Genomic DNA, 16,620 nt, shown 5'->3' on the forward strand with positions numbered 1-16,620 from the left:
AATTCTTGCTGCAATTTATTACAGTTCCAAGCAATTCCTTGAATCATTCATGCTAAGGAGGTTTACTGTCAGACTGACAGCTGGATTTGTAATCTCAATAGAGGTAAACTATCAGAAATATGCCATTAGCTTCTCTTTCAATCCATTTTAAATGAAAGTACAGAAGGAAAGGGGGGATTTTAATTCACACACACACACACACACACACACACACACACACACACACACAATAAGCGAACTAGATCTTAAATGGTTTGTAATAGTTTTTGTTAACCACTGATTACCAAAATCCAATTGCAATCTTCTCAGTGATTATAAGGACCAAAATGTTCAAGAATTCTATTTGCTACAAATGCCACAGGGAAATGGTTACATGAATGAGCAGGAACATAAAGCAGCTGACAGCTATTTTGTGACTGAATTGACTATAATGTCAATCAAAATATTCTGCATCCAAGTAGAAAAACTAGTCTTAAGTGCCAGTAGGTATTTTAGGGTTGATTTATCTTGTATCGGTTTTCTACAGCCAGGAAATTCCATAAGTAGACGTTAATTCTTTTAGTTCAAGTAATATATTCTGGAGTCCCTATTTGATTGTTAATGCTATAATCAGTCATCACAACTTTAGATTAAATCTGTCAACTGGATAGTCACCAAGATGGATATGGAAAGTGGCCTAGTTGAATTTTGTGCAGATTTCACAGGGAGAAGGAAGAACTCTAGCATATGGGTAGGGTTTTCCCTGCGAGTACACACATGTTTGAGACCTGATTCTGATCAATGCAAAGATACAGGAGTCACTAAATATCTTGATGAAGCCTTTAATGTAATACTCTTCATTTTAACCCAACTTTACTCCCTTTGCATTCTAGTGTTCAGACTCAGTCTTTGAAGTGTTTTGGACTTTAGGACCATTCTTGACTCTACTATACTGACCCTAAATACTTTTCAATTATTTCAACCTGAAGTCAATACTGGTTGCTTTGAGTAAACCCATTGAATTAATCCACCTGCTGAGATCCAACACAATGACCAACCCAGTCAGGTCCAGTAGGAGCAAATCTCTTCTGACCTACAATCGTGGGTAATAATAGGCATGTTTCTATCTTTCATGTATATGAATTAAATATACAAGTAAATTAATTAAATTATATAAATGACCTAAATAAAGCATTATATATCCAGACATGATAAATGAAGCAAACTTATAAATAATATACAAGTTTCTTGAGTTAGAAAACATTTTTTTAATGTTTAATCATTTTTGAGAGACAGAGAGAGAGAGAGAGAGACAAAGAGAGAGAGATGTGGAGACGCACAGAGAGAGGGAGACACAGAATTGGAAGCAGGCTCCAGGCTCTGAGCTGTCAGCACAGAGCCCGACACGGGGCTTTAACCCACCCACTGTGAGATCATGACCTGAGCCAAAGTCAGACACTTAACCAATTGAGCCACCTAAGTGCCCCAGAAAACATTTTAAACAAACATTAATAAAAGTAAAACTTCCTATTTGTCTATCTTCATCTTTTCATAAAATAATCAAGGATGAACAACAAAATGACAATAAATTTTCTTTGGGTGGTGAGATTATAGTTGAATCTAAGATTTACTGTTTCTAGAAATCTTTGTTATTGTCCTAATTTTGTATTTTCCATAACTTCATTGATTACATTTATCTCCCCCCAACACACACATGCATAATCAAATGCTGTCAAATGAAAGGGTATGAATACACCTCAAGTAGAGGGGTATGCCATAAAGAGAAGAGATCTAAATAAAACTTTCTAGGGAAAATCTTAGAAGCGGAGGAGTAGTATAAAGCACTACAATACCCACAGTTCTCAGTGTTCCACACTTTAAATTATGTATCGATAGCCTGCATGCTCAGTGCAGTGGTCAACATTACAACTGAGAAGTAACCTGCACACATTACATTCTGCACATAATGTTGCTTAAGAAACCTTCAATCTCAGTGGCTTAAAATTATATCCTTTGTTTAGCTTATGAAGTTCAAGTAGACAATTTACCGAGGTTTGGCCAGGTAACTTTTCTGGTCATGTTTGGGGATCACTCATATGTCTGGTACTTAGCTGGGTATCATTTAGGAAAACAGAGGTAATTGGGCCACGCATTTATTTTCTTCCAGTAGCCTACTTTGGAAATAATCTTTTGTTAGAGATGAGAAAGTTCAAAATCAGCAAATGGACATGTGAAAGAGTTTCCACGTTTCTTACAGTATCATATTTACAATGATTCCCGTGAACAAAGGTAGTCACATGATTTAGTGCAAAGTCAGAGAAGCAGGACTCTGTACAGTTATCTGGCAAAGAGCGCCTATAATTGGGGCCATAAACATCAATCTAACATAGATTATCTATGTAGCAATGCAAATTTCTTAATCTTGGAACTGGCCTTATTAAAAGAAGCCAGACTTCAAAAACTTAGGGAAAATGTTAAAAATGCTATGCTGATTAAAGGGGGAAATGCAAATTTACTGGTGACACAAGTACTTAGAGATGTGTATGCACTGACAAAACCATACGGCGTTCTGTATAAAAAGAAAAACATTACAAGACCATGTGAGGATCAGACATCATTGGAATTATTTTAAAAGAAGTCAGATTGGTCTTTATTTATGTTTGGCTCCCATAATAAGAAGTGGCTGAATAATCTAGTAATAGGTCGTGTGTATGACTACCATGTGCTGGATATGATCGAATTAGGTACTGAGAAGTTTGTCTCTCTACAAGACATCAAGAATAGTAAATGTTCTGAGGGAACAAAACCCATGTTAATATTTGCTGGTGATGATTTTGATGTAACAGAAGACTACAGAAGGCTAAAAAATCTTCTTATTGATCTCTTCAGAGGCCCCACAGTATCAAATATCCGCCTGTCTGGTTTAGAGTATGTTCTGCATTTCACTGCACTGAATGCGAAGATTTACTTTCAAGGCTACAAGTTGCTGTTGAAGAAGTCTGGTTGTAAAACACCAAGGATTGAATTGGAAGAGATGGGGCCCTCATTGGATCTGGTTCTGAGGAGGACATATCTGGCATCAGATGATCTTTACAAATTATCTATGAAAATGCCAAAAGCCCTCAAGCCAAAGAAGAAGACAAATGTCTCCCATGACACTTTTGGCACAACTTATAGAAGGATTCATATGCAGAAGCAAGACCTAAGCAAACTACAAACCAGGAAAATGAAGGGGTTGAAGAAGCGACCTGCAGAAAAGATAACAGAAGACCAGGGGAAAAAAATCAAAGAGAATTGAAAACAATTGATGGAACTAGCTAAAACAAAAACAAAAACAAAAAATAAAAACCAAAAACAAACAAACAAACAAAAACCCTCTATTCCTCATACTAGCTCAGATATGCTAAGTCAGGTCTAAGTTACTAAAAAAGTGTAGTTAATGAGCCTCCAGTCTTATAAATTTGTGTCTCTTCTGCCCACCTTTGGTCCATGGGCACTCATTAAGTATCTCTAGAGGCTCTTATTTGTGACAGGTCATTGACTTCTCCACAATGATGTCTGAGAAAGACCCCATGAAGCTGGGTCACATGGGAAGTAAAGTCTTTAACACCATGTCCAGACACCCATCAACATGAATTAGGTCAATACTATTTGTCAATACTTAGCATAATAAAATGTTATTTACACTCTTTTGGCTATACACAAGTCTTCTGGAGTTACATATATGTGTTCATTCACAACAGTCAAGGTCTATCACTTTACACTCTACTTTGGGAAGAACCACAGTAGTGTTTGTTTTTCCAGAACAATCAGTTCTACACAGTTACCATAATTTCCATTTCTCAAGGCAAGGTCAATGTCCAATTTTATATGACTCTATTATCTTGATCTCTGTGATACAGTTAACCCATTCATTGAGGTCACGTAAATTATCTTCAGTAAATCTACTGAAGTCAAAGTAAGAAAAAAAATGAGCTGTTTATCAGCTGAGGTTTAAATAACAAAAGTCTTTTTCTTTTTCTCTTTGGTAAAAAAATAAGCATAAAATATTCTATTTATTTCATTGCTCGCCTAATTCTCATGGCTAGGATCTCATGCAAACATGAGGGGAAGTGTGGACATGCTGAAGCAATGCATTGATATCTTAAATTTTTGTAACTAATATTATGTATCTATCATCATATCCATATCTATGTATCTATATAGGATATATCTATCTATATAGAATCAATCAATCTATATTTATATATGAGTATACACATATAGCATATAGCTAGTACTTTCACATCTGACACACATAATTTTTTTCAAAATACATCACAGTTTTCTTCATGATGTTCTTTTTTACTCATTTCCTAAGGCATTTATGTTTTTGCACTAGTATGGTCCTGTTCACATGCTAGAAGAAACTACAAACATACTTTAATTTACATTTGCCTTTCTTTACTTTAAAATCACTTCCATCAAGACTATCAAGTTTACCTGGGTAAAATGGTCATTGTATTTGCCCATTCTCCTTGAGTGAGTGGCCACATGCTCTACCTGGCTAAGATCCTGAGGCTGGCTAAGATAATTCCACTTTAGATACTAATATGGCGTCAGCAAAAGTATGTATGTATCTACCACCACATATCTAAAGCAAACAGGTAATTTGAAGTGAGGTGGGTTTATGGTCTAAATTTCTAGCTTGACAGGCCACTGGTACATAGAGAAAAGGAAGCAATAGTCAAACTGTGAAGAAAAACAAACAAGGACACACACACACACACACACACACACACACACACACACACACACACGAAAATACCACAAAAATCTATGTGCTTTATGATCAAAAGACAAAGGATGGATATAGTTAAAGGGGTGAGAGAAGTTACTCAAGATGGGACATGCTATCAAAACAGCAGCAAAACAGATGGGCTGATTAAACACACACACACACAAATTACATCTGACTGCTCCACTAGAACACAGATTCAGACAAACTAAAGTGAACTAATTTAAATGTATAATTGATGTGCCAATTGAGAGGAGGAAATAGAATCATATAAATTGCTAAATTAAAAGTAGAGAATACAGAAAAAGAAAGGAAGACAAAAAAAAAGAAACAGAACAATTACAATGAATTAATGCTATAAGTTAACAGCAATGAAAACAACTACAAATATCGTAGAGTAGTTAGGATACCTCAGGCCAGCACCGTTCTTTGGCTTCTCCAATCTAAAATGTCCAAGACAATGCTGATTATCCAATGCAAGTTGAAATGTTTTAAAGAGGTATAGTTAGAATTTAAGTCTATAACCCATGAATCTGACATATAAGATGATAACCTCGCTCAGGTGAATCTCGAATGATCATCTTTATTCCTTTCATACTGGCCATTAGAACTTTTTGCGGGGAGGAGACAGGCATAAATGAGTAACAATTGTGGTTTGAGGTGAGTTATATAGTGGGAAGAAAAAAGCGAAGGTAAAAATTTCTTAACCTTCATTATTCAACATTGTATGAAAATAGGGCTGCTGATTACAAGGAAATCTGAAATTAACTGTATTCCTCTATTTATATGTTACAAAGATCTTGAAATTGATTTTTTGCAAGCCAATCTGTTTACTTTAATGAGATTCAAAGAATATTATCTCAGTAACAATTTTCTATTTTTAAAAGGTCACACTTAATTAGAAGTATGAAAATAGCTAATTGAAATAATATACTGATCACTTAAAGATATTAAATGTTAACACCTTATATACTATGCATGATTATATTTAAAAATGTGACCATGTAGAATATGAAGCCATTTAAAGTAAAAGGGGTAGGACAATACATCTACAAAATGATTATTATAAATTCTTATTATATAATATCTTCAATAAATAGAAGGAGACACAATTTTGTAGAGAGGGTACACACAAAAATAAAAACTTTTGTTCCTCAAAGTTATCATTAAAGAAATAAAAATGTAAGCTGCATGTTGGTGATATTCCTGATCATGAACTCTTTTCTAGAATGTATAAAATATAAACAACTCAAATAACTCAACTTAAGACATATAACTACAAATTGGAAAAATATTCTCAATAGGTATTTACAAAAGAATATATAGACAATATGAAAAGAAATTCAACATTATTACTCATTGGGGAAATTCAAATTAAATCAGAATAAGATAATGTTGCCTAACACCAAGAATGTCTAAAACTAAAAAGATAAAACTGAAAGTTTTGTCAAGTATGTGGAAAAATTGAAAATCTTATTTTCACATTTATGGTGGAAATATAAAGTGATACAATTATTTGGGGAAACATTTTCACAGGAATTGTCTAATGAAGTTAAACACAGTCCTACCCAACAACCTACCAATTCTACTACTAGGAATTTACCCAAAAGAAAACATGTGTTTATTTAAAAAAAAAAATAAATAAATAAAAGCCATGTCCAAAATGTACGTGCAGCATACATTCATTTTCTTTCACTGGAACAAACTGCCAAAAACTGATTATCTTAGAAAACCTTTCAATTATTATCTCATAGTTCTATAGATCAGAAGTATGAGTAGGCATGACTGAATTCTTTCCTTAGTGTTTCACAAGGTGGAAATCAAGGTCTTGGCTAGGTTACTTTACAAGTATCTGGTAAAAAGCATACTTCCAGTTTCATTCAGGTTATTGATAGGTTTGAGTTCTGTATAATATAAGACAGAAACACCCCCCACCCCAACACTCCAATTTTTTTTTGCTGGATGCTGTCTGGAAGTTTCCTTCAGCTCCTACAAGCTAGTCTTGGTTTTTGCCAATAGGTCTTTCCATTTTCAACTCCCAACAGTGTTGTCAAATCATTCTAGTAGTTTATTTTATATTTTTGAAATGTTTTTTTTATTTATCGAGAGAGAGAGAGAGAGAGAGAGAGAGAAAGAGAGAGAAACACACAAGCAAACAGCAGAGGGTCAGAGACAGAGAATCCCAACCATCTTCTCAGAGCCCGAAACAGAGCTCGAGCCCACAACCCAGAGATCATGAGTTTAGCAGAAATTAAGAGCCAGATGCTCAACCTACTGGGCCATTCAGATGCCCCAAAATCTTCTAGTACTTTAAATTTCTCTTACCCTTCTGCTATTAGAAGGAGAAATCTCTGCTTCAAAAGGATCATATGATTATGTTAGGCCCACCCAGATAAACGCCCTTTTGGTTAACTCAAGGGCAAACCGATTAGTAAACTTAATTACATCTGCAAAATTCCTTTTACCTTTCAATCTTATATAATCCTGGCTGTGATATTTCACATACTCATAATCCCTGGGATTAGGGTAGAAAAACTGGGGTTGGGGGCACTTGTAGAATCCTGTCTACTACAGTTTTATTCTTAATAGCCCAAAACTGGTAAACAAGACAAATGACCTGAAGCCAGTGTTTTAGGATTTTGTCACAGCAACAATTTTAAGTATTAAATTATGTTCCAGTTATTAATTACAGTTATCAGTACCAAACAAACCCAACATGTGGTGGCTTAAAACAACAGCAAACATTGACTTTGGCCATGAATCTGTTATTAGAAATATGGACAGGAGAACATAGGGCCACTTGGGCCATTTTAAGGTCTTAAATGTGATGATACAAATGGTTGAGTGTTGGCCAAGCATCTCTCCACACACCTTGTTCAAGTGTCTAGCTTAGATTTCCTTGGGTGTGGCACCCCCAAGAAGAGTAGGAATTCTTACACAGTGACTAACAGCTCCAAGAGTTAGTGGACCTAAATACCTGAAATAGAAGATGCCTAGAAATTGAAACAGCATCACTTCTACCATATTTTATTTTATTTTATTTTATTTTATTTTATTTTATTTTATTTATTTTTTTTATTTATATATGAAATTTATTGTCAAATTGGTTTCCATAAAACACCCAGTGCTCATTCCAAAAGGTGCCCTCCTCAATATACCATATTTTATTGATTATACAATCAGAGAAGTCCAGAATCAAGAGAAGCAGATACATATCCTACTGTCAATCAACAGGAAGAATATCAAAGAATTTTCAGAATTTTTTAGCTTGAAATATTTGATAGATCATATTTTAAGAAGCAAAAATTAAAGGACAAAAATTTAAATCTGCATAGGTGGTTAGCATCAAATACAAAGGTGTCAGATTAGTCAATGGCACAACCTATATGGAAATACCTAGAATGAAGGGATTATAGTTATAAAAAATCCACAGAAATCACCAACTCCAGGTCTTTTAATGCTATTAAATCACACACACACACACAAACACACTTACTGAGAAGGTGACCCTGGACATTAAAATTCTTGATGTGTTTGATAATGTTGACACAACTTCCTAGGAATTCACATACATTTGAATCTCAATTATTTTTTTTCTGATTGAATTGGCATTTTGCTATGCTCATGTGCCCTTTGCAACCACATATAGTTGCCTACAGTTTAATGTACAGTATGACAAAATCAAAATTGGGACTAGGAATATAATTACATACCACACCTTGATTATGTTATCTTACATGGCAAAAGGGATTTTGTAGATGTAATTAAATATACTAGTTATTGATAATTGTAACTATTTCCATGCATACATTAGAAATAAAATTGAAGTGTTTCCAAAATGTGGCTCTCAGAAAGAATAGATAATTATACATGGTATCTGATTCTTTTTTTTTGATGTTTCACTGAAACGTTTTCAAGCCTCACCATGCTCCTTTTCCTTTTTTGTGGTGCCTTGGAGAGCCTATAAGAAAGACTGAAAATTCCCTTCCTTGGTGCCAGTTGGGAAGTTCAAACCACACAAACTCTAGCCTGTACGCAGTAGTGCTATGCTGACCAGAGCCCCAAAATACAACAGAGAACAAAGCCACTTGCCCTAAGATATTTCCATACCACCTTGCGTTTCTGTTCTTTTCTACCCAGAAAGCCTCAATATGTGAATAATAAATCTCTTTATACTCTCTTGGTACACGTCTAGCATTATCTGTATCAGCACTTGAACCAACTTTGGGTGGAGGAGAGTTGATCCCTCCCTCAATGGGGCAACCACAAAGCAGCTGGCACAGTAATTATTAGACAATGACTACCACCAGTGTTCTTTGTTCTCTTGCTTGACCTGCTGTGTGGCTCAAGGGCATGCTGGCAAGCTTGTACTTTGAGCTGCTATCGGTTCCCATGTGCTTTTAGCTCTGCTGTCACCTGTTTGCAAGCATGTACTTTGTGCTGCTTTGTGCTGCATTTGCTCAGCCTATCAACCTTCTTTTATAGATTTAACCAACTTAAGTTGGAAGTTTCAGTAATCGGCATTTAAGCAAAGGAATATGCTATCAGGGCCCTCCTTGAAGGAGCTCTGGGATTATGTATTGGCATAGGCCTATCAAGCACACTGGACTGAATATTATGCCTCAATTTTAGCATAAGTCATAGGTGATGATTTTAGCATAAGCCATGGGAAAGGACTCTTACCCAATGATCACTGGTTCTGTGTCTGAACCTATTTAATGTTTGACTGCAACATTTTCAAGGCATCAGACCCTATTCTATAAAGTGCTCAAGAAAAAGAATGATATCCTATACATTATGTGAGCCTATTGGGTTGCTGCTCATGTGTGAAAGAACAGTTAATGTGGTTTGCTGATGTCCATACTCTTAAAATCAAATGGTTGACTAAGAGCCTACAGAAGCTTTTGCTGTTGCTTATGATTCTGTCACCAAAATATACTCTGATCCTTAGATTATGGAGTAAAACAACCATGGCACCCTCATGGCATTGACTCCAAAGAGTGGCCATAGAAGTTTTACATCTACCACTCCTAACAGGACAGAGGACACTATCACCCTATTAAATAGCTATAAAACATAGTGACAAAGGTTCTGGGCTTCACTGAGCACCATGGCTCATAAACATGACAAGGGGTTAATTCAAACCCAATCCATAAACTCAATAAACTACAAATGTCTGTGGAGAAGGCCCCTAAATATGATAATACTGATTTGGAATCTTTAAGGAATAATCTTTTAAGATGCATTTTACATACTTATTTAGTACATAAAGATACAAATCACCCATAAAAGGTTAAAAAAAATGAGTTATTGCCCCACACAAAATAAAAGGCCATGCCAACTTAATAAATATTTCTATGTGTTATTTCATCAGTCAAGGGCTGTTCCATCAATGACCCTGTCAAGAAACAATTAACCCTTCCTTTCAATACGCACAACATTAAGATAAGCCCAAATTTATGCAGGCCAATTTGTGTCCTGGAGGTAACACATTCCTCATTTACAAAGTATTCTTAAACCCATCCACCCTGCTATTCTTAAACTGGTCCAGTTAGAATGCCACCACTACACAAAAAGACTCTAAAGAGTGCCCAATTTGCAATACAACAGACTCCTATTCATGACCCCATGAACTCTTTATTTGTAAAGGCTGTAGCAGTCTCCTCTTAAGTGTTCTGGGGTTTTTGGACCAACTAGGGACTTCTGAGGCAAAAGATGCCCTTCTTGGCTCTGCACTACACCCCATTAGAACACCATTTACTAGCTGCATAGTGAGCCCTTTTGGAGACAGAGGCTATTACATACCCTCATTCTATGACATTCGTCATCTTGCTGTCCATTGTGCCTTGGGTCACAGAGTCAGCACCTGCACTCTCGGCAAAGCCTAGAGTCCTCCTTGTTGGAAGAGTTACTTATGGAACAACCTAGAATCTTGGACCTCTGTCATGTCTATCCCACCACAAGTGGAAAATGGTTTCCCTTGCCCTGAGATTTTTGGCAGTTGTAATGAAAATGTTGAAGTTGTCACTCCACTCTGACACTCATCACGCATCACCAGAGTGTCCTTTCTGACACTATACCCAAGGTGTAGGGAATACCTTGAGATGAACTAAGTGGACAGAAAAAGGAATCTGTTTACTTTATGTATGGTAATGGCACCATCACACATGATGAAACCTGTTGGAGAGGTGCTGCCGTCTTGATCAAGAACAGGTGGGGTGCCTGGGTGGCTAAATCAGTTCAGTGTATGACTTTTGATATATGCTCAGGTAATGATCCAGGATGGTGGGGTCAAGCCCCACATTGGGCTTCACGCTGAGCAAAGAGCCTGCATAAAATTCCCTCTCTCTCTCTCTCTCTCTCTCCCTCCCTCCCTCCCTCCCTCCCTCTGCCCTTCTCCCCCATTTACACGTTGGCTAAAATAAAATAAGTAAATGCATAAAAAATAAAAATAAATAAATAATAAAACAGTACCCAAGAGTCAAACAAAATTGGTTGTATTTCAATCAGACCCATCCACCTACAGGATTTGCTGGCTAACAGTGGGCTCCATCTGAACATTTTCCAGATTCTTGGGCCATCACCAATGGGTCGCTGCCTGGTCTAGCCAATGGCAATAATTCCTTATCCAACTTGCTGCTTTGAGGTAATTTTCTAGCCTTTTCTTGCACTACCCATACCCAAAAATATCAATTAAGTCTAAACATGTCTTTGCCTCTGCACATTCTAAAGCATAAGCTGTTAACAAGACATTCCTTAGCGAGGTAGAAAGAAATATGACCTGATAAATATATCAGCAGATAGAATTGTTTTCTATTTATTATTCATGATTCAAATGCTTTATTTTATAAATTAATAGTATGTACATTAAATAGTATGCATAATATTACAAACTTCAATACATTATAGACTCTCTATATTATTTCCAAATATTAATCAATTTATAAAGCCCATATTCATATGTGTGCCTGCACAACTTCAGTTTAGATCTCTATTATATCTTCAACCATCTTTTTTTTTCTAATTAAGTTGAAATATTTTTAATAGGATCATTAAAAAGGAAAACTGGGTGCTAAACAGGAAATACTATTTCTAGGAAAGCTGACCTTTTCCCAAAAGCAGGGAGTAAGCAAAACAGATGTTATTTTGTTAACATTACTCAGAATGATAGAGTTAACCTTTCAGGGAAGATGGCAAAAATCTGAGCAGTTTTCACCTTCTCACAACGTAGCTCCAAAGTTTCTCATGTCATAGAAGAGAGAGAGAAGTGCTATTATCACATACCCACTATGATGTGTTTTTTTCCTCTGGGGATTAGGTGAAGCTAGAGATGGATCAAATTATTAAAATCTCTTTACCATTTTTTTTTTTCCTGCACTCAAACTTTGGTCTCTTCTTCATCCAAATTTACTTTAGCACCTGCTATTAACTTACTTGTAATGCAAATTACAGGTTTATTTAAAAATGTATGTTAATAAAGAAGAAAATAGATAAATAGCTTTGTAAAATTAGAAAATGGATTAGATTTTTTAAACAAAAGATATACAATTATACACATACATTCACACCTACAAATGCATGTTTTTATTTACTTTTTGTGCTATTATGTTATTAAATTGCATGAAGACTATAATAAAACCACAAAGAGAGAAGACCAAAAAGTAATTTACTAAGAACAAAAAAATTAATACCTGCAGTTAAAATAAATAAGTCAGGGGCACCTGGGTGGCTCAGTCAGTTGAGCATCCGACTTCAGCTCAGGTCATGATCTCACAGCTCGTGGGTTTGAGCCCCGCGTCCCGTGTCAGGCTCTGTGCTGACAGCTCAGAGCCTGGAGCCTGTTTCAGATTCTGTGTCTCCCTCTCTCTCTGCCCCTCCCCCGCTCATGCTCTGTCTCTGTCTCTCTCAAAAATAAATAAACATTAATAAAATAAAATAAGTAAGTCACAGGGATGGAAAATATAGCATAGTATTGTGATAACATTGTGAAGTGACATATGGTGGCTAGGCTTCCCGTGTTGAACATTGTGTAAGTCATAGATTGTCAATTCAGTGAAAATAGTATTGTATACCTAAAACTAATATTATGTCATATGCTAACTATATTTCAATAAAAATGACAGAAGTAATGTGTAGTAAAGGGGGAGGAAAAACCTATAGTTTTCAGCACAAGCTACAATTTCCAAGTACCATACCCTGAGACAGAGATGTAATAAATCCTATAACTCTCAATTTTCAGTGAAAAGGCAAAAAACAAACAAACAAACAAACAAAAAACAAACAAACAAAAAAACCCTTTTTCACCAGAAGATAATAACTTTTTTTTTCTGGATACTTATCGCTCAGGAAAATGTATCACCAGGCTCTCTTCTCTCTATATAAAAATCGTTGGGCAAAATAATGGCAGCTATCCTCAAGAACCCTTCTACAACTCTTAGGCTACCTAGAGAGTTGTTTCTTCCATTAGCACCTGGTCACGGCTGAAGGGGCAGAGCTCACTCATAATTCTCTACCTCTATCATGTTAGGGGAGGACAGGAAATATGATCTTGATTTTAATTTTCAGTGTTTTGCCTTAACACTTGAATAAAGTTCTCTTTTATGTGTTGAATGTCGGTTCTAAATTTCATGGTTATTTAAGAGAGGCAGAGCGTTTTGAATACCTGAGATGAGACAAGTTTAAGGTAAAATGTAGCTATTTGTGTAATTCAGCCTGTGCACACAGATGTCAAATACTCCTAGAAATCTTTCTGAAAATCTGGCTTCAATGTGTATAGTTTGTAATCCTTATCCTATAGCATAAAGAACTATGGTGTATGTCTAAGTGGTTCTGAACAGGTCAGTACCACAGGGACAACAAATGCTTGTTAGCTAAATTTCATTTCCACCTTGTTTAATATATGTAATTCACATATTTAAATATATCATTTGAATGTTAAAGTGCAGGACTTTTCTGAAAACAAAATTTACATATCCTAAATGATAGTAAATGAACAAAAACTTTAGTTCTGTCTAAAGGTTTTCTGTGAAAAGGAATATTGATGATATCATTAAAGATGAGTGTCTTCCTGTTGATCATCAGGAAGAAGGTGCCATTATCAACTGCACATTATTCCAAATTATTCAGGTAAAATTAAATAGAAATAAATTAAATGCAGAGAAAAATTAAGTATTTTTAAGGAAAAACATTATTTTAGCTTCGTTCAAAATGAAATTTTTCTGTTGCTGTCCATCTGTGTTCATTTACTTTTTATGTTTTTATTATGATAAGGGATTTCATTATGCATTAAAAACCCTATTTAGTCACATAGAAATTCCCATTATGAAGTCAATAAATTATGATCAAGTTTATAAACTCTGAATAACTTCTTCGATATGACAAAATGTAGGAATGGTATAGCTATTAATACACTTTTACTTTGAATAAGGGACTTAAATATTTAAATTAAACTAAATTTAAAATTTAGGTTAAACTTAACCTACTGACTGTAAAAGAGAAACCAGATGGGTTTTGCTATGAGTCAGGGGAAGGGGAGAATATTCCAGTAGACTGATGATAGTATACTTTGGAGTTACTAATAATGTATGGTATAGATAGGATAAGTGGTTTTTTTTTTCTATATTTTGTGGGCTATACCTGAGAACAATCACATTGAGGATTTTAAGTTTCAAGCTTTGAAAGCCAATGTGTGGAGCAAGAAAGAACCTAAAAAGCCCTAAATGATATTGTTAAGTCAATACAAGTGATGACATTTTCCATAGTCAAAGATGTTTAGCTATATATATCCAGGGAAATTAGCATGTATGTAAAAAAACGGAGGACCAAAAATTGAGTACAAAGTACTCCTCTGATATCAATGGATCTATGTATGTATGGGAGACCAGAGAGACACTGTAGGACACACAGCACACAGAGAAGCACAGAGAATTTTCCAGGCACTCACATGTTTATAGTAACATATTCATGATTTATGAAGTTCAAGACATTAATGTTGTTTGGGTATTCTCAAGGAGCTTCCTCATCTACTTCTAACATACAATATTGCATTTATTTAAATTGTCCTTTTTATTTTTTGGTAAAGCTTTATGTGATACCACTTGTAACTACTTAAAACTGGAAAAACTAGGACTGCTTTAAAAATGAAAAATGAAAAGCAGCTTAAGTATGTAATCAATCAATCTAGAGTATGTATCTTTTTCTCTGCTAACCATTCATATGAACCCTCATCAGTTATGACAGAATCAAGACCAGTTGGAGGACAGAGGTAATTTGGTGAGAATGTTAATATTCTTAGCAAAGAACTATCATAATATATCAGCTATACACCGACCTTACTGTTTCTTGTTCTTATAGATATTTACAAAATTCCCTATCTATGTCAAATTTTACTAATAGTTAGCCATAGATAGTATAACTCTGAAACCCAAACATTTGGCATTTAGTGGCGTTTCAGGTAAAAATCTTATAATTTCTCTGACATCTGTAATGGTACAAAAGTAATATCCCCTCCTCCTTTACCCCTGGTTACAGACATGAGAAACCACTTAAAAAATAATAAGGCCTGATCAATTATAGATGACTACGCTTGGGATATAAACAGACCTACACTTTTATTTTCCAGGAAAATGAAAGATTCAGTTTGTCATTGATAAACTTTCCTCATTCAGGCACCGAAAGTTCATTCACCTAGTGGCTACATCATCCTCAAAAGGATGTCATTTTCTGTATGAAGCCATTCGAGAAGGAAAAAGTATGAAAGCCCAAACATGGAAAGCTTCAGTGTGACAAGCCTTGGGGCACACATCCCTTCCACTGTCATTCCAGTAGTTAAAATTAAGGCAGATGGCCCTACCCAAGAGCAAAAGAGGCTACAAAACGTCGTCTAGCTGCATGTCCTATAAAAATGAGAGAATGGGTTTTTCTGACAGCTAGCACTATCTCCTACAGATTCTGAATAAATTATATAACAAATATATGAAACAAAGGATCCCTATTGTTATGAATCTTAATAATTGTGACTGTCTCATATTTTAACTTCACTTATGTTAACAAAGTAGGTTTTTTGTTTGTTTTACGTCTTAAACAGAAGTCATCCAATCCCTGCAAAATGTAGGTAAAGTAGGCAGCAGCAAGTCCATTGTTTAATCTAAGTGAACTATAAGCAGAATTCAAGTTTTGTCACTCTACGTACGCAAACACCATTTGGGAGGGACATAGTCTATTCCTAGAAAGATTTCCTCATAAATATAGACTAATTGAGTTTTCCTAGTTCTGATGAAACACTAAGGGCAATCACAGTGGGGGTGAAGATGTGATGATTTAGTGTTCATGGGAAAGAGAGACAGGAAGTAGAGTGATCAACACTGCACCATCAGTAAAACTCTTTTAAAAACAGTTTGAGATGCAAAATTCAAATCCTTTGGAAGAAAAGTGAGTAATGCTCTCAGCAAAATATTATGGAGATTTTACAAAACAAACAAATAAAATCTAGAATTCTTTCAGCACATCTTAAGGATTTAGCTGATATTACTGCTAAGTTTTTTGGCTTGGCATGGAGTATGGCAAGTTGCATTTGGACAATTTATATTATATTTAATTCAAAGAAAATGGTAATTAATACAATTGTGCTTGACTTATTTTCTAATTCCAGGAAGAGCTCGGAAATGATCACTGGTTAACATAAACATGCAAAACACCGATTTAAGTTTTAAAAGTTCTTGTATCATTGTCATAACTTTTAATTGCATTCCTTCATATTTTTAAAAACTAAAATCTATAAATTGATATAACACCATATATGTGAAAAACAGAATAAAACCTAATAAAAATCTAAGTCTGATCTTGAAGACATTCAGTCTTGTATT

General features: G+C 35.2%; 1 protein-coding gene across 1 annotated transcript; it reads left to right on the plus strand.

The window, feature by feature from the left end:
* The first annotated feature begins 2,429 nt into the window (after nt 1-2,429).
* LOC121034409 (ribosome production factor 2 homolog) lies at nt 2,430-3,277 on the plus strand. The gene is given in 1 exon segment (XM_040481212.1): nt 2,430-3,277. A coding segment is annotated over 1 exon segment (813 nt). The 5' UTR covers nt 2,430-2,464.
* Nucleotides 3,278-16,620: the final 13,343 nt, after the last annotated feature.

The sequence above is a fragment of the Herpailurus yagouaroundi genome, unplaced genomic scaffold, assembly GCF_014898765.1.
Source record: "Herpailurus yagouaroundi ecotype Mexico unplaced genomic scaffold, PumYag 160, whole genome shotgun sequence".
Lineage (NCBI taxonomy): Eukaryota > Metazoa > Chordata > Mammalia > Carnivora > Felidae > Herpailurus > Herpailurus yagouaroundi.